At 46.4% G+C, this 19,558-nt stretch overlaps 1 protein-coding gene across 1 annotated transcript in view; it reads right to left on the bottom strand.

Moving 5' to 3' along the window:
- Positions 1-382: 382 nt before the first annotated feature.
- The window catches only part of LOC146811932 (uncharacterized), a 221,331-nt gene continuing 202,155 nt past the window's right edge, over positions 383-19,558 (bottom strand). The window contains exon 7 of the mRNA XM_085618901.1: positions 383-1,262. Within this exon, the coding sequence (XP_085475027.1) occupies positions 1,193-1,262 (70 nt within the window). The 3' untranslated portion in view covers positions 383-1,192. The remainder of the gene's footprint in view (positions 1,263-19,558) is intronic.

Below are 19,558 nucleotides of genomic sequence, written 5' to 3'. Positions count from 1 at the left end.
GATAATGTAAGTCAGACACGTTAGAACCAGTCATGGTTCACTACTGCATTCAGGCCAGACTGTGCAACAGTGAACTTATTGCCTTGTGATATTTTGAGCAACACAGGAAATAGAGACGCAGGTGTTTCAGCTGAGAGGTGAGGAACCTATTCTAAAGGAAAGGGGGTTATGATTTTCCCAAGGTTACTAGAAGTCTACAGTTTTGGTCGGGGGATCCTAAACAAAGGCACATGCAGGGTCTTAGTGCATTATCTTGTTCACTTTCTACTTGTACCTCACTCTATAACACAGTATTCGTTTGTAGGCACCTGGAGAGATCTCGACCCTCCACAATGCTATTGATGAACATGTCCATTCAAGAAAAACATACTACAGGCATTAATAAATGCAAAAGTAGTTTATTAATTATCAAGCAGAAGATTAAAGGGGTGTTTGGGGCATGAGGTGATTGCCAGACTACACGTAGAAAGGTAGTGACGGGGTATATTTTTGAATCCCACTTATTGCCTTTTAAACAGAGTCTCTGTAGCCCAAGAAGACCAGTTCACGTGGACACTTACCCTCTTATGTCACAAATCGCTGGCACATATCTGGCAAAGGTGAGGGTAGGGCAGTTAATATCCATTAATGTCCACGAAAGATGGAAGCAGCAGTTAACACTTTCCTGGAGGGGATGACATAAGATTTCTGCTCACTGCGTGATGCAATCTACACATTGAATAAATAAGTTTTTGTGGTTGAATGAAGATGCCCAATTCTTGGGTGTTTGATGCTTTCCACCTGAGCTATGATCTTACCTTTTTGGGGAAGGGACCCCTACTGGTGGAGTGACCATTTCTGCTCATTTAGTCAATGGCTCTTCCTGTTTGCTTGAGCAAAGATCTCAATTTAAGTGATGGTGACATTTCAGTTAGCGCTGATCTCTCGTCATTGATGAAAATGTCCTTACCTTTTCGAATAACAAGATGCCAATTTAGAGTAGGGAGAGCCGAGAGAGGGAACACTGTTTTTGGCTTGTACACGGTAGGCATAGGTTAAAAGCAGCTTGAAACAATCTCAACATCATTCAGTCTGTTGCCTAACACTGGATAGCAAACTCAAGTGTGCACAAAAATGCCATCTATTTATGCTTACAAGTCTATTAAGATCTTCTGAGAAAAATTCCAAAGTGTATCCAAACATATAGAGCATTTCACTGGGGCTTGGGTTTCCTCAGGCGAAACTGCAGTTCCTGCATCATCTGTGGGTGTGCAAAGCCAAACCTGGTAGAGAGAAATCAAGATTATTAGGCAGGGTATTACTCAGACTGACTTAAACGTAACCCTGACCTAGTCTAATAGCTTGTCCTACAATACCACAGACCAAGCTCAAACACAAGTCTTCACCATTACTTCAGAAGTTTGCATAGACATGACTCATATCTAGTCCTGCCCCAACATAACCCTCACTCTTCATTAATTCTGAACTTGAAGAGACCTAACTGTGACCCAAATATAATCAATCAATCAATCAGGGGTTTAGCAAAGCGCGCTACTCACCCGTGAGGGCCTCAAGGCGCTGGGGGGGCGGAAGGGCTGCAGCTCAGGATCAGTCGAAGAGCAAGGTCTTGAGGCTCTTCCTGAAGGTTTGCAGAGTGGGGGAGGGTCTGATGTTGACTGGGAGCTCATTCCAGGTCTTTGCTGCGATGTAGGAGAAGGCTCTTCCACCTGCTCTGGTTCTGCGGATGCGTGGGGTCTCTGCCAGGGCGAGGTCGGCCGAGCGGAGGTTCATTTTGGGTACATGGAAGGAGACTCTTTCGTTGAGGTATTTGGTTCTGATGTTGTGGAGGGATTTGTAAGTATGGGTGAGTTGTTTGAAGGTTACTCTCTTCTCGATGGGGAGCGAGTGGAGGTCTCGTAGGTGCTGGGTCATGTGCTCATGTTGTGGGGTTCAGAGGACGAGTCTGGCTGAGGTGTTCTGGATGGTTTGGAGCTTGTGTAGCAGGGTCTTATTAATTCTGGCATAGAGGGAGTTGCCGTAGTCCAGTCTGCTGGTTATGAGTGCGTGGGTGAAGGTCTTTACTGAATTTGGGGGGGGGGATCCACTTGAAGGTCTTGTGGGGGATGTGGAGAGAGTTGAAGCAGGTGGAGGCGACAGCATTGATCTGGCGGGTCATGGTGAGAGAGGAGTCTAGAGTGATGCCAAGGTTCCGGGCGTGGCCGGTCACGGTGGGTGGGATTCTGAGGGCAGGGGGTCACCAGGAGCTGTCCCACGCAGTGGTGGAGGGTCCAAGGACAAGGACCTCTGTCTTCTCAGAGTTCAGTTTTAGGTAGCTGTCGCTCATCCAGGCTACGACGTCTTTCATGCCTTCTTGGAAGCTGAGTCTGGTATCTTCGGGGTTCTTCGTGAGAGAAAGGATGAGCTGAGTGTCGTTGGCGTAAGATACTATGCTGAGCCCATGCTGTCTGACGATGGTGGCGAGGGGGGCCATGTAGATGTTGAAGATGTTGAATCCTTTCCAACCCAAACATTAATCCTTACCTAGCCTAACAGGTGCACTAGCCCTGAACAAGCCAAAGTCTGACCTAACCCGGAGAGGCTTAGTGACCATCTTTGAACTTGCTCACAGCCCCTCTTCCCCTGCAAATGAGACCAGATTAAGGGATGTTACAGTGAGACTATGCTAAAGCACTCTGTGAAGGAGCTCCAAGTTCCTGCATACATTGAACTTCACAACATCCATTTCATGGAAACAAGGATAATAATTTTGCTACCATCTGGGTTGTTGTTGGTTTCATCTACAAGGATGCACCGATACTGATGACCATACACTCTTAGAAAAAAGTTACACTCACTGGATGATGTCATCAGTGATGTTATTTGATATGTCATCAGTGATGTCACTGATGTCATGAGTGATGTAATACGTGAGATTATAAGCAGTGTATTGCAGGGTCATAAGTTATAGTTAGCTCAGGTAACTATAACTTCTGAATTTCCCTGGTTTTGTACAAATGAAATATGAGCCTAACTATAACATTCCTGTAAGCTTTGTTTTTTCAGTGAATTTCAAAGGCTTTTAAAATTTTATTTCCTAACTGTAACCTGTCACCTTTGAAAAAAGGTGTGCGAGTGGCTGTATAGGTAGGTTAGTGGGTGTGTGAGTCTGAGTGGATCTGTGAGTGTGTGCTTGAGTGAGTGGGTCCGTGAATGGTAACTTGGGGTGGGTGGTAAACTTTGCTTCGCCGGCGGGGTTTGCAGAGTATAGCAACTTCACGCCCAGCTTGGAACACAGAGTTCTGCAAAAACTCCGCCAACCCACCAGTGGAGTAGAGTTTACTGGCGCGCTCACCCCTAGTCACAAAATACTGCTGTAGGGTAGTTACTTGTGGCAACAAAAGGGGTTCCTGGAACCCAGCAATCCCCAGCAGCCAAGCTCATTTTTCACTTTTATTTTGCCTCTTTCTGCTCATTTCTGACCTTTATTCTGCCTCTTTCTGCTAATTTCTGACCTTTATTCTGCCTCTTGATGCTCGTTTCTGACCTCTAGTCTGCCTCTTTCTGCTAGTTTCTGACCATTATTCTGCCCATTTCTGACCTCTATTCTGCCTCTTTCTGCTAGTTTCTGAACTTTATTCTGCCTCTTTATGCTAATTTTTACCTTTTTTTTCCCTCTTTCTGATCGTTTCTGACCTTTATTCTGCCTCTTGCTGCTCGTTTCTGACCTCTATTGTGCCTCTTTCTGATCTTTATTCTGTATTTTCTGCTCATTTTTCACCTCTATTCTGCCTGTTTCTGCTTGTGTCTGACCTTTACTCTGCCTCTTTCCGCTCATTTATAAACTCTATTCTGCCTCTTGCTGCTCGTTTCTGACCTCAGTTCTGCCTCCCAATGCTCATTTTGGAAATCTATTCTGCCTCTTGCTGCTCGTTTCTCACCTTTATGTAGCCTCTTTCTTATAGTTTCTGACCTTTATTCTGCCTCTTTCTGCTCATATCCGACCTTTATTCAGAGTCTTTCTGCTTGTTTCTCACCTTTATTCCGCCTCTTGATGCTCATGCCTGACTTTTATTCTGCCTCTTTCTACTAATTTCTCACCTTTATCTTGCCTCCTTCTGAACTATATTCTGCCTCTTTCTGCTCACTTGTTACCTTTATTTTACCTCTTTCTGCTCTTCCTTTGGCTTTGAGGTTCCCCCACGGTCCCAGCCGGCACCCCACCTCCTGTGGGAGCCGGCACTGCTGGACTGAAGGCGCTGCTGGAAAGGCAGCTCCCTCAGTGCAAGAGCAAACTGTTACACCTCTTCCCCTGCCTGCATGTCTGTGGGCAGGGAAAGAGATGAAACATCTGCTTCTAGAGCGTGGGAGCACTGACTGCTCCTGCCTGCTGGAACTGGAGTGTTTGCTTATGCTTGACGGGAGCTGTCAAAGCTCCTGCCAAGCATAAGCAAACAGCTATGTCCGGGGGTGTGCACCCTGGCACATAGCAGGAGCTGGCCCTGGGGCTTAGTGGTCCACAGGGCCATGCATGGCTTCAGGAAGGGAGCCAAGGAGGGGGTCTTGGCGCCCCCCTCCTTTCTTGTGCATGGGCTGCCCCAGGGAGGTGGTAGTCCCCAGGGCCAAGAACGCCTATGAGGGAGGCCTCGCAGTCCCTCTCCCACGCTTGGTAAAATGTATTTGGCCCCGGGTAGGTGATGGTCCCCGGGGCCCAGAAAGGACCGCAGGGCCCTTGTGTTATTTAACTCCGGGGAGGTTTGGTCCCCGGGTCTCAGGAGGGCTGCATGACCCCCTCAACAATGTGTGATTGCCCCTGGGAGGTGGTTATAGAGCTCATGGAGGGGGCCCCGTGCACCCCCCTTTTTTATTAATAAAGTCCCGTGTAGGCGGTGTCCCTGGAGTTCAATGTGCCTTAAGAGGGGGGGCCTGTGCACCCACCTCTGTTTTAAAAAAATGCCCCCAGGACCTGGCCCACCTGGGGGCCCTGTGTGCCCTCCTCCTCTTATAAAAAATGCGTCCAGGACCTGGCCCACCCAGGGGCCCTTTTGAAAATAAGCGAGTAAACACTGGCTAATGTAATGTAATTTGTGCGCCTTAGATTCCGGATGCTTTACCACTTCAAGACAGATAGTGAAGGTTCCAACACTGCTATGCTGCACTCTGTTCACCTGATATGCCTATCTTGCTTCTCTCTTACAGGTCTGACTCTTTTGAGAGGACTTGCTCCACTTCAACCATAGGCAAAAATCTGCTCTTTTTTAGAGAAAAATAGGAAAGTACATGAGGCAACCCTGCATTTCATTGAACCTTGATATTTTTATAATCAAAAGAAACAGTGGCTCCTTCCTCATAACTTAGACCAAATAACTTTATATTTCTATTTTGATTTAGCAGAACAGTCCGGACTAAACCCATGGCGCACATGCAGTTTCTTAAGATACGTGGATAGCTATATTTTACATGGGAAAAATAGCATCAAAAGCTCAGACCGCAGACAGTATCATGATCATTTTTTAACATGAATTTATATATTTGTTAACATTGCACCTATAAAAAACAAGTGTTTGGAAATTTACAAATAAAAGATCCTGGGTGCTACAAAACAACAAGTGGGTAATGGAATAGTGCTTGTTTTATTGCAATGTGAAGTGACCGATGTATAAAACAGGAGTTGGTTGTATACAATATGAAATTTCAGAGATATCTGAAAGTTAGTGCAAGCTCAAAAGATATGCAGTATTCAAAGTTTGCAGTGTTCCAATGAGTTGTCCTTGTATCTAAATAATTTTAGTGTTTAATGTAGCAGCAGTATCATAAGAGGAACAAAAAGGATTGTCAATGCAAAGCCCACTCTCATTATTGCATCTTTACATTGATGATGCTTTAGTCCCACTTTGATAGGGTTTCTACATCAATCACTAAAATCCAATCCTGAGGAAGATGCATAAATAACCTATATGTACAGCGTTGACTAGGGGTTCTTAACCTGGGGTCCACAAACAATGGAAGTCCCCAACACCTATTCTGGGGATCTGTAACTATTTAAACAAGCATTGGCATAGCTAATAGGTCTCGCCTTTGGGACCTTATAAGTGTTTAGTTATCCAGCACAATATCCTTGGTGCAACAACATCAAGTGTTGCATGGCTAAACACTTATAACGTCCCAAAGGAGAGACCTATTGGCTATGCCAATGCTTGTTTTGAGTGAGAGGCTCGTGCAGGTATGCCACTGTGAGGTAGAGATACTGAGAATGCTTTTACAGGAGCCCCTGTGACATTGCGCCTCTTCAAAATGAATCTTGGGTCTGGAGTAATACTTCTAGCCCCTATTCCTGTTTTCTTGCACCCAATGCATCCTTAAGTATCCCATGTTCAGCCGGGGTTAACACTCCTATTACCCTGCCCTCCAGTGACACTTTACCTGTCAGTGGTGGTGGTGGACGTGGTGGTGGTAGTGGATGTGGTGGATGTGGTGGTGGTGGACGTGGTGATGGTGGTGGACATGGGGATGATGGTGGTTGTGATGGGGTGGACGTGGTGGGGGTGGTGGATATGGTGGTGGGGGTGGACATGGTGGGGGTGGTGGATATGGTGGTGGGGGTGTGGATGATGTGGTGGTGGACGTGGTGGGGGTGGGGGGCATGGTGGTGGTGGACATGGTGGTGGTGGTGGACATGGTGGTGGTGGATGTGGTGGTGGACGTGGTGGTGGTGGATGTGGTGGTGGTGGACATGGTGGTGGTGGTGGATGTGGTGGTGGTGGATGTGGTGGTCGATGTGGAGGTGGTGGTGGTGGTGGAGGATATGGTGGTTGTGGTGGAGGATGTGGTGGTGGTGGATGTCGTGGTGGTGGACATGGTGGTAGTGGACATGGTGGTGGACGTGGTGGTGGATGTGGTGGTGGTGGTGGTGGACGTGGTGGTGGTGGACGTGGTGGGGGTGGAGGAGGTGGTGGATGTGGTGGATGTGGTGATGGTGGTGGACGTGGTGGTGGACGTGTTGGTGGTGGTGGACTTGGTGGTTGTGATGGTGGATGTGGTGGTGGGGTGGACGTGGTGGGGTGGATGTGGTGGGGTGGACGTGGTTGGGGGTGGACGTGGTTGGGGGTGGATGTGGTGGGGGTGGATGTGGTGGGGTGGACGTGGATGGGGTGGGGGTGGTGGTGGAGGACGTGGTGGTGGACGTGGTGGATGTGGTGGTGGACGTGTTGGATGGGGTGGATGTGGGGGTGGACGTGGGGGTGGACGTGGGGGTGGATGTGGGGGTGGATGTGGGGGTGGGCATGGTGGGGGTGGACATGGTGGGGGTGGGCATGGTGGGGGTGGACATGGTGGGGGTGGACATGGTGGGGGTGGTGGATATGGTGGTGCTGGTAGACGTGGTGCTGGTGGGCATGGTGGTGGTGGTGGGCATGGTGGTGGTGGGCATGGTGGTGGTGGTGGATGTGGTGGTGGTGGAGGACGTGGTGGTGGACGTGGTGGACAAGGTGGTGATGGGGGTGGTGGTGGATATAGTGGTGGTGGATATGGTGGTGGTGGATATGGTAGTGGCCTTGTTGCTTTTGGATGTGGTGGACGTGGTGGTGGTGGACGTGGTGGTGGTGGAGGATGTGGTGGTGGCAGTGGACGTGGAGGACATGGTGGTGGTGGTGGACGTGGCTGTGGTGGTGGTGGTGGATGTCTTGGGTCTGGAGTAATACTTCTAGCCCCTGTTCCTGTCTTCTTGCACCCAATGCATCCTTAAATATCCCATGTTCAGCCAGGGTTGACACTCCTATTACCCTGCCCTCCAGTGACACTTTACCTGTCAGATGGACGTGGTGGTGGAGATGGACGTGGTGGTGGATGATGTGGTGGTGGTGGATGTGGTGGAGGTGGTGGACGTGGAGGATGTGGTGGAGGACGTGGTGGTGGTGGAGGATGTGGTGGTGGACCTGGTGGTGGTGGACCTGGTGGTGGTGGGGGTTGACATGGTGGTGGTGATATGGTGGTGGTGGAGGACGTGGTGGTGGTGGTGGACGTGGTGGACGTGGTGGACGTGGTGGTGGACGTGGTAGTAGACGTGGTAGTGGTGGACGCGGTAGTGGTGGACGCGGTAGTGGTGGACGATGTGGTGGTGGTGCACGATGTGGTGGTAGACATGGTGGTGGATGTGGTGGTGGTGGACGCGGTGGTGGACATGGTAGTGGTGGACATGGTGGTGGTGGATGTGGTGATGGGCGTGGTGGACATGGTAGTGGTGGGTGTGGTGGATGTGGTGGTGGGTGTGGTGGATGTGGTGGTGGAGGACATGATGGTGGAGGATGTGGTGGTGGTGGATGTGGTGGTGGTGGTGGATGTGGAATAAACCTGGGAAGGCATGCGACAGCTCGCACTGAATCCCCGCGCTGCAGTGGTACTAAGCTGAAACAGCACCGATGTTTGGCAGCAACCTGCTGGCCTCTCGGGCGCAACTACCCAGATGCACCTCTGTACGAACCGCACGCACGCTGCCCCAGGAGATTGTCCAGGCAGCCGACCAATAAACTACACAACACGTGGCCGGCCGGCCGGCCGACGGGGCATTGCGCTGCTGGATAGGGGTGGGTGCTCGTGGGGGCCTGGGGGGGTTGCCGGCCTTACCAAGTGCAGTTGACCCCCGGCAACCCCCCCCATCGTCACACACAATCCATAACCACTTCAGACTCACCATAACAACCTAAGTGCAGCCTACTAGCTGGAACCAACAGGGGACGCCGGGGTAACGCGCAATTGTCATCTAGCACAACATACAGGAGTTAAATTGTGTATTCATCCTCTCCAAAGAGTAATATATCGCGACACCCTGCAACACGGGAAAACCTGCCAAACAGCAGTCTAAATTTTCATTTGACACGCGTCGCACGCCCAAGAGTACACAGGCACTTTCGGATCCCAAGACCGTACCAGAGACCCAAAAATGGAAGCTACCCTTGGTGCCATCCAACAAAGCTTGCAAGCAATCGATGGTAAAATCAAAAATCTCACGCTGCGAGTAGACCACATGGCATCGAAACTGGACAAAAAAGGCGAACGCCTTGACGCAGCAGAGTTGTGTATCTCAGTGGTGGAGGATGAATCTAATGCTACAGCGACAAAATGTGATTCCATGGAAAAACGTCTGGAAATAATAAAAAATAAGAACGAGGACTTGGAAGCGAGATCGTGACATAACAACGTACGTATAATGGGCATACCAGAGAGCGCCAACACTGGACACCTAGAAACGTACATAGAAGACATGCTGAAGGATTGTTTCAGAGCGGAAAACGTCTCCCCACAAGTTATCATTGAACAAGCACACCGTTCTTTGGCGCCACCACCGGGAGCCCCAGCATGACCAATAATCACCCGGGTATTAAATTATAGAGACAGAGACACCATATTCCACCTTGCCCGTGAGAAGCAACGGATCACGTATCATAACTATGATTCAACCAAATGCTGTGCTGCTTTGTATTTTACATTTATGCACAAATGTCATGGCTAGACACATCAGCCATAACAATATGTTGTTGCATTGACACCTTGCATGTAACAACTGCTATATACTGCTTTTAATCTTCTTAGTGTTTTATTGTTTTTATTCTCATACTTTGCTATTTTATGTATGGTGTTTTATGGATTTTTTATATCCGAAATAAACAAATAAACAACTGTAAAGTATTAATCAACATTTAAGGTTGTAAACAGATTTTTACATTTTGAAATGAAATGTCCTTAATTTTAAAATTGATGTATTTCCAACACAAACCTAAAACGATAAATTACAATTAAATATTTCCGGTTATGCTCTTCATTTTTGTCCAGAGACTACTGTAAACAAGGACCATTCTGTTTAGAGAACCAGATTGATTATTTCTCTGGGAAATCAAATCTACAACCAATAACTTTTATTAAAAACAAGGGTCTCTTGCGTAATTGGTCCCTGGTAGACACACACTCTGTTCTCCAGCAGAATGTGACTATCAATAAGGTACAAATATTGGCACAAATATTGGAGTGTCTAGAAAGTAGATTAAATCCCCCATCCATGTTAAGGGCTTTCGCTGAAATAACCGAGACCATTAACACTGTTTTACGAGGTGAAAGGAGACCGAGATCCCAGAGGCCTCAAAAATGGTTTAAGGGTGACTGCTCACAATTCCACAGTAATCTTTTATAGGCATTGAAAAAAAAGGATTGTCTAGGGGTAAAACATCTTCGAAATTAATATAAACGGGCCATTGTGAAATGTAAACTGGATATAAGAAGAGAGGCATGGGAACAAGTGCATGAAGCTAGTCTCGATAAAGATTCTAGACTTTTCTGGAAAATTGTTAATTCAACTTTTCTCCAAAGCTCCCACAATAGCACTGCTGAGTCCGCAATTTTGCCTGATACCTGGGTTCAACATTTTTCTAGCCTATATAGCAATAATGGTGAGCACTGTTCTCCCTCAAACTATAGGGACACAAAAATTGGTCAGGGAATTTTTGAGCTGGCATGTCCCACGCTTGACGAAGTTCAAAAAGCCTTAAATCAGACTACGAAGAACAAGGCATCCGGCCCAGATGGCGTCCCTGCCGATCTCTTCCTGGCCAATCCTGACCTCTGGCTCCCACTGCTGACCAATATTCTAAGCTGTATAGTCTCTCAGGGCCCCTCAAAATCTTGAGCCACAGTGATCATAGTTCCCATCTTTAAAAAAGGGGACAGGTCGGACCCAAGATGCTACCACCCACTCTCATTAGTTGATTGTACTTGTAAATTGATGGGCAGGGTCATTTTATATCGACTGGAGACTTGGGTAATTGAAAGTGGGAAGTTGTCCGATATACAATATGGCTTCAGGAGGGGTCTGGGAACTGTTGAACAGTGTCTCAACCTCAACCTGGTCATAAGTAAGTACACATTAGCCAAGAATGGTTCCCTCAATCTTGGGTTTATGGGTCTTAATGCCTTTGACTGGGTACAGAGAGGGAAACTATTGGAAAAAATGCTTGCCCTAGGTATTGATCCAATGGTTCATTTTTTAGCTCAGATGCACCAGGATGTGACTGGGAGGGTCAGGTACAGGGTGGACGGGGAACTCACTGCACCCATTAAAATGAATCATGGGGTCAGTCAAGGATGGGTCCTTCCCCCTTTTTTTATTTTGTCTTTATGTTAATGATTTAGACAGCTATATTAATCAATGGCATGTTGACATTCCCAAAATAGGCACTAGAAATCTTCCGGCATTACTCTATGCAGATGATTGTGTGATAATGTCCAGAACCAGTGTGGGCCTACAAAAACTTGTCACCAAATTCAATGATTTTATGACTGATCTGGACTTAAAGACTAACATTGCCAAGTCATAAACTATGGTGTCTGGCAAATCTCCCCCCCCCCTTTTAATATCATGTTTTATTAATAATAAAAGGTTGTCCTATGTTCCAACTTTCTCGTATCTGGGAATCCCTTTTGACCAGAAAAGTACTTGGCATCATTAAGTTGAAACAAGGGTCAGTAGTTTTAACCAAAATATGGAGACGGTGTTTATGTTTACAAAGAAATTAGGTTCAAGACCCATTGAACCGATAATTAAAATTTACAAGGCTCGCTCGTGTTCTGTAATTTTGTATGGGGCTGGAGTGCAGGACTTGTGTAACCCGGCACGTCTCCAGACAGCTGAGAATAATTTTCTTAGACACCTATTAACAGTTTTCAAGCAGTCTCCCCATTATCTTTTGTCAGAATGAACTTGGATTGACTCCCTTAACCCATCGTATACAAATTGCACCAAATTTATTATGGCATTCAGTATTGGCAAAAGTTGAGCCTGCCCTTAATCGCACAATCATATTGGATTGTTTTAGACTTGATCATATGCAGACGATACCATGGCTCAAATATATAAAAAATCAGTTTGAGACAGCGTGGTTGGGGAATTGCTTTTACAACCCAGAAAGTATTGTTTAAATCCCACAAATTCAGCTGAAAAAGGACCTTTTATCTTTTTTAAAGTCGACCACTGAGCACCTGGAGTTAGGGAAAAAGAGTGTTATGGAATATTTGCTTCTAGTACACTCCCCAAGTGTTGAGCCCTACCTCTCTTTTTATTTTTGTCATGCAAAAATGTTTTCTTTTATGAGATTCAGGTTTTGCATCGCACACCTCTTGGTTTCCTACCCACACAAAGCTTATTGTGATGCTAAACTGGATCTATGCCAGTGTGACTCTAAATCAATTTTTTGTCGCCTGTATACCAAACCGAGGCGGGATTTTATTATCCCCCTAATAAAACTCTTAAATATCAGGAAGTGTCGGCCGGCCTCATACTACCTCCAGCTCTTAAATGATGAATATACATGTCTTATGGTTTACAGGTATATTTCCACAGCTGTACGCATATGGAATAAAGTTGGGAAATGACCCTTATATTTTTGTATCTGATTTTAAGGAACTGTTTTTCTACATCATGGTTTTTAGGGATACAGTGTTTTAAAGATTAATATATGTTGTCTTTATGTTGATCTATGGCTGTTGTAAGATAATTTTTATTTTTGTTTTTTATTTGTTAACTAGTGCCATGTTGCTATTTGTTGGAATATTAATTCAACTTCTCACTGTTACTTTGTTGATTATGAATTGCTGTTGTCAAGAAGTCTATCAAACATTGCTGGTTTTATATCTTAAATGTTTTTTAATCTTTGAATGTATTCTTCTTCTGGCTGTAAGTACGATGAATAAAGATTATTTGACTGACTGACTGACTGCTTTAACCCCTTTTATGCGCATGATGGCCGGGGATCCGTCATGCGCAACAGTGCTCGTGTGCGCACGACGGCTCCCGGCCGTCATGGCACACAGCACCGGAAATCCCTCTAGTACAGGCACCAGAGTGATTTTTATTTCACCCCTGAAGCCTCGGGAGCTGGGGAAGAGCTACTCCAGCTCCTGAGAATGGACCCACCCCCCCGGTTTCCCTGAAATGACGATCGGCGCGCACGTCACGCTGACGTCATTTCAGTGAAACCGAAACTGAAATAAGCCTCTTCTATGTGCTCAGGGGGCTATATCAGCCCCCTGAGCACGTAGAAACTCAGGAGAGGTATCATTGGAAAGGGGGGAATCTCCCTTTTCCAATGGTACGCCTCCCTAGTAGATCCCTGCTTGGGGATCACCCCAGGAGGGTGATCCCCAAGCAGGGATCCACCCACTAGCGCACCAGGGAGGGGGAAGTGGCCCCTTGGGCAAGGGCCTTTGCTCCCCCATACATATTTGGGCATGATTAGTCTTTCTGCCCCCTCTGGGGGGCAGATGGGGAAGTAGCCCCCAATCTGCCCCCCGGGGGGCAGAATGCTCACTAGATACCAGGGATTTTTTTTAAATTATGATTAGGGGTGGGGGCCTCCCAATATGGGCAAGACAACGCCCACACACCCCCACCGTAAAAGTACAGTCTTTCTGCCCCTCTTGGCGGGCAGATGGGGCAGTAGCCCCCAATCTGCCTCCCCGGGGGGCAGAAAGCCCACTAGATACCAGGGATTTTGTATTAGGGTGGGGCATTGGCATGCCCGTTTTGGGCAGCCCCCACCCTAATTAAAATTTACCCGAAAAAATACATGGCGTCTAGTGGACTTTCTGAACACCCACCCTCCCGGATGGCAAAAAGCCCACCAGACGCCAGGGATTTTTTGGGGTCAAATTTGAATTCCAGAACTTTCCACCACAGAAATGTGAGGAAAAATGTTTTTTTTTTTTTTACAAATATTTAGGTTTGCAAGGGATTCTGGGTAACAGATCCTGGTGAGAGCCAGTCAAGTCACCCCATCCTGGATTTCCCTGGGTGTCTAGTTCTCAAAAATGTACAGGTTTGCTAGGTTTACCTATGTGCCGGCTGCGCTAGGGCCCAAAATCCACAGGTAGGCATATTGCTAAAAACAAATCCGTGCCTAGTTGGCTTTCTGCCGCCCTGGGGGGTGATAACAGGGGGTGGGGTTACCCCGATATGCCCCCATGGGGGCTGCCCAAAACGGGCATGTCAATGCCCCCACCCTAATTCAAATTTGCCCCCAAAAAATCCCTGGCGTCTAGTGGGCTTTTTGTCCCCCCCGAGAGGGCCGATTGGGGGCTACTGCCCCATCTGCCCCCCGGGGGGCAGGCAGGCTGTAATTTTTGTGGGGGAGGGGGTGGGGGCATGGGCATGCCTGTTTTGGGCAGCCCCCACCCTAATTCAAATTTGTCCAAAAAAAATCCCTGGCATCTGGTGGGCTTTTTGCCACCCCGGGGGTGCAGATTGGGGGCTACTGCCCCATCTGCCCCCCAAGAGAGGCAGAAAGACTGGACCTTTGCGACGGGGGGGTGGGGGCATCGGCCCACACCTAATTATAGTTTTAAAAAAATCCCTGGTATCTAGTGAGCTTTCTGCCCCCGGGGGGGGGGGGCAAAAAGCCCACTAGATGCCTGGGATTTGTTTGGGGCAAATTTTAAGTAGAATGGCCGCTGCCCAAAATGGGCATGCCAATGCCCGCACCACTCTTCTGCAAAAATTACAGCCTTTCTGCCCCCCTGGGGGGCACAATGGGGGCATTAGCCCCCAATCTGCCCCCCCCGTGGGGGCAAAAAGCCCACTAGACGCCAGGGATTATTTTGGGGCAAATTTGAATTAGGGTGGGGTCATTGGCATGCTTTCTTTCTTCTCAAATTTCTGTGTAGGAAAGTCCTGGAAGCTGCGTGGATCCACAAATGTCCTCCCACGCAGCGTTCCCCCAGGTCTCCTGATAAAAATGGTACCTCACTTGTGTGGGTAGGCAAAGTGGCTGAAACAGGAAATGTCCCAAATCGTATTGTGGAGACTTCAAAATTACAAATAACAAAACCACTTGGTTTTGGGGGGGGTGACACCTGGTTTTTTGGCACCGGGCTTGCCGCCATCTAGGGAAACCTACCAACCCCACATGTTTCTGAAAACTAGACACCCTGGGGAGTCCAATGAGGTTTGGTTTGCGTGGATCCCCAAACGTTTTCCGACCCACAATCCCCTGCAAACCTCAAATTTAGCTGAAAAATTCACTTTTTTCTGAAATTTCTGTGTGGGAAAGTTCTGGAATCTACGTGGATCCACAAATTTCCTCCCACCCAGCATTCCCCAAAGTTTCCCGATAAAAATGATACCTCCCTTGTGTGGGTGGGTCAAGTACCCGCAACAGGCACGGGCCCAAAAACTGATGGAATGTTTACATTATATCAGAGGCTGGATTTCTAACACTGGTAGGCAAATCTAACCTGTAAACCAATAACACTAGAATGTTGGAACTTAGGAGCCCCTTTGATGATAAAAAATAAAACTGCATGTCACAGAATGCAAAGTATTGTTGCCAGCAAAGACCAGGACTACTTTGTGTCACACATGATATGGTTTCACACCAGAAAAGAGAAAGTTGATTGATGTTGTACTCATTTTAAAAGACTGGTCAAGGTATAACTTTGGTTCCATGGCTAACAAAATTAAGTAGCCCAATATACACATTCTTCGCCAAATACTCGGCCAACTTTTGCTTGGGGGAACTGGGCCCAGGCTCAGAGTATCAAGGGGAGGTGAAGCTGTCTGCATTAAGGTCTTGAAAGCATCAGCATCCCTCTCACTTGGCTCCAGCCTTTCAGTTTAAATTACTTTTAATCATTTTTACATGCTTAAAGTACCATTGGTTGTTGTGTGGGAGGTGGTTGTTGGTTCTTGACTCTTTTTTGAGTGATGGGTGGTCTATTTATGAGCATTCAGTTAACATTATTACTCCTTAAGGTTACTGTAGTGTTGGTTCCATTCAATTGGAGCCTTCAAGTACCAGATTAAAATAGGTTTGCTGGTAATAAAACTATGTTTGCAAAAATAAAATGAATACAACAATTTGTAGTGTTTGAAACTGTGTGTGCATGTGTAGGCGAGGAGTAACGGGGCCACGGGGAGCCTATGGCAGAACTATCAAGTGGCCTGCGTGATGGGTACATGGTATTTTAGCCAAAATCAGTTCTTGTTCTAGGATTTTGTCTCAACGCAATTACATTGCCAAAAGGATGCACCTGACAATATTGCAAAAAAATGCTCCCAAGACTGTAATACATAAGGGTGAAAACATTGAAATGTCGAACATAGGCAAACTAAAAACTTGGACCAGAATCCCTCAAGGGAAGAACACGAATATCAGAACACATCAAACAGCTCTTCATCGGGAACGAAGGAAGTTATGCGAAGAAAGGAAACTGAGGACGCACCATGAGCAGGTATCAGCTTTTAAAATCTCTTTTGTTTCTACCCTGTCTGGGAAAATCAATACGAATGGGAAGGTCGACAATTAAGCGTGAGAAATGCAAAACAAGCAAAACTTCAGGCAGCACTGGGCACAGGACAGTATAAAGTTAGTAGAAAGTTCACTTGTGACAGCAGGATAAGACCAGAGGCTGGAGGGGTGCGGTGCACAGAGGGAAATATGTTCAGAATGGCGAGTGAGTTCTGTGTGATAGAGGATTCGCTTTCACGGCCTCTGTGCTCAGAACATCAGAATAAAATATGATGTCTGCAGGGAAGGTAGAAGAGAAATGTTGCTAAGAAGGGCGCATTCATTGCGTCGGTTCTTTCACCATCTTTGAATTTAGCAAGGCGATGAAGGCTGCCGAGTGTGGCTTGGAGCACAGATAATATCAAACATACTCTTTCACAACTGGGGCAGCGTCAGAGGCAGTGGCTACCGGTATGGCGAGGGGAGAATTCATAATTTAGTTTTCAGATGATACCTATCTCCTCACTGATATTAGAAACGTAGAAAAGCCTGAAAGGCCCCATATCAGAGGAGGTGATCCCTGTGGCTATAATAAAGCCCCAGGGGATAACTGCTTCCCAGTATAATTTTATAAATGTGCCAAATCACAGATTGTCCTCTGTGTTCCAAGAAATACTTGAGGTAGATGATGTCCAGGAGACTTCACCAAAGCCAAAATCTCACTGCTCCCTAAGCCTTTTAGGAATCTCCTGGGTTGGCAACCACAGGCCCATATTGGTCATTATTACGGATGTTAAAATCTTGTCAATGGTCCTGGTCAATCCTCTTAAAATGGTCATCAACCTGTTAATACCTTCCACTCAAATAGGGTTCGTACCAGATCATTCGCCGATGAATCATCCCTGTGCTCTCTCCCCCAAAGTCTGGCAAGAACGTGATGGCCTTCACGGGGGAGTCAATCTTTCATTGGATAATGAAAAGGCCTTTGACAGAGTGGAATGAGGGTATAGGTTTAGAACTCTGGAACGGACGGGTAATTTTCTTAGATTCTTTAACATTATATGCCACATTCCCTCTGCATTGGTTACTTGTGGTCATAGCTCCCCTGTACTTTGTAGTTCACTGTGGCATGAGACACAGATGTCCCTCTCCCCTCTACTTTTCATTCTAGCCTTGGAACCACTGGCCATAGCCATAAGACATAACATGCAGATTAAAGTCATGCTGACACTTGCAGGAGAATTCTATTATGCTGAGAACGTCTTGTTCACATTATTTCGCCCACCAGAATCGGCTACCGCACTGATGAATCAGATTGATCTCTTCTTGAGTTTCTCTGGGTATAAAATAAAGAGCTCTAAATGTGAGGCTCTGCCACTTACCGTCACCACCACCAGGGCTTCCCTGGGTTCCCAAAAAGTTTGTTAAAAAACTGAGAATCTTAAATAATTAGTCTTACTCGTTAACAGAGGCCTGCAGTACATGGTGCATGACAACATTATCCTGCTGCGGCTAGACAAAGGGGATTTCCAGAAATCATTAAAATTACTATACCTCCCTGCTTTAACTAGATCTTTGGGATGCTCGCACCGCTAATATCTCGTCCACTACTTAAAGATATTGTCAACCTGAATTTCCAATTCATATGGGGCTTCACAGAACCAAGACTACGGAGCTCTGAACAATCCGTTGCCACTACTAAAAGGGGGCCCCTCCTGCCCCATATGGAAAGCTACTGGTTGGCCAATCTACTGTATCAGTCAATTAGCACAATTAAAACACACTGAAAAACGCCAGACTGGGTAGTTATGGAGAACTATGCATTAGTAGTTAGGAGAGACCTGGCTACATATTACTCGAAAAGCCCCCAGAAATTAGCAATCTCAAATCCATTGATCTTTGCCTCCCACTATGTGTGGAAGAGAACACGCACATTTCTGAAAGTGCCTTAATACCTCCATGCTGACGACCCTTTATGGCACAATGCAGCACTTATTAAAGACAAGGAAGAGATTATCTGGGCTTTATGAAGACTGGCTTGACTCTTACGTCTAGATGGCTTGATAACAGACAGACGCTTGAAAACCCTCCTGGAACTCCCACAGGAATACGATTTACTGCACTCTCAATACTGGAGATATGCACAATAATCACATACTTTTCACAATCTCTTAAGCTCCACAATATAGCGTTGCCACGTTCACCTATAGTTCTCTCCCTGTGGGTGTGGAAGACTTTTAAAGGCGCAAAAAGAGGCCTCTACTCGCTACTGATTGATGTCCAATTCTCTATTCCCTCGACTAATTAGTTACATACATGTTGGGAAGAACGCCCGCAGTTTCAATTTGTGGTTGAGACTGAGAGGCAATACTAGCTCACTATAACAAGAAGCCACGACTCTGGCCTGCAATATGGCTATTTTAAACTGTTACATAGACGTCAATGGTCCCATACCAAAGTTCAGAGGGCCAACTTAAGTCCTGACTCAGACTGCAACATTGTACATATCATCTGGAACTGTTCCCACGTATGCTAGCATTGGGCTCTAACATGGACCTGTATGGAAAAAGGCCTCTTGGTCCAACAGGACCCAAGTGTCTCTTCTCTTTGACATGAGTGACTACCCTGACCTAGCGCCTCACTTAGCACAATACTGCACTTGGATAATATTCGCATTTGTACATATATTGTATAATTGTAATATATATATAATGCAACATGCTTATCAATTTGACATTTGTATGTCTAAAATGTTGCGGATCACAATAGTATTTGATATAATCCTATTTAAGGAAGACCTCTTAAAATGGCGCTCATGTTAATCCATGTACTTGTATACATCTTTGAAGTCCTTCCTTTGTGTCATTGAACAAAGTTGTATCTAAATAAGGAGACTACTGAGCTATCGCCACACCGTGAAAAAGCTGCAAAGCGAAACACATTGGTGAGGCATCACTTTGCCATTAAAATCTTGAAATAGCACTCTTGGGCATCCTGGATTTCTTTTCACATCTTTTGAAGAGTTTGCTGCTGATATAAGCGATCTAAATAACGTACAAGGCTGTATGCGTGTGGTTGATTCCTTGGGGAGCAGCTAACGTTGTTTACCTTGCACTTGCACCTTTGGGGAAAATGTTTTAATTGGGGGAAAACCTTATTGTAAAGTGGGGAATTTTTAAACATTTTGTGTGTGTTTTTTTAAAACATGCAGATTTTGTATTAACGAAACCGGCACTGGGTTCCATCCTCCTACCCTAGTGTACGGTTCCTGACTGAGTAGTACTGCCATCTTGTCAGGTTAGCGGTTCAGCTTTCAG

Source organism: Triturus cristatus, chromosome 7, assembly GCF_964204655.1.
Source record: "Triturus cristatus chromosome 7, aTriCri1.1, whole genome shotgun sequence".
Lineage (NCBI taxonomy): Eukaryota > Metazoa > Chordata > Amphibia > Caudata > Salamandridae > Triturus > Triturus cristatus.
This window is presented reverse-complemented; position numbering and strand designations above follow the sequence as displayed.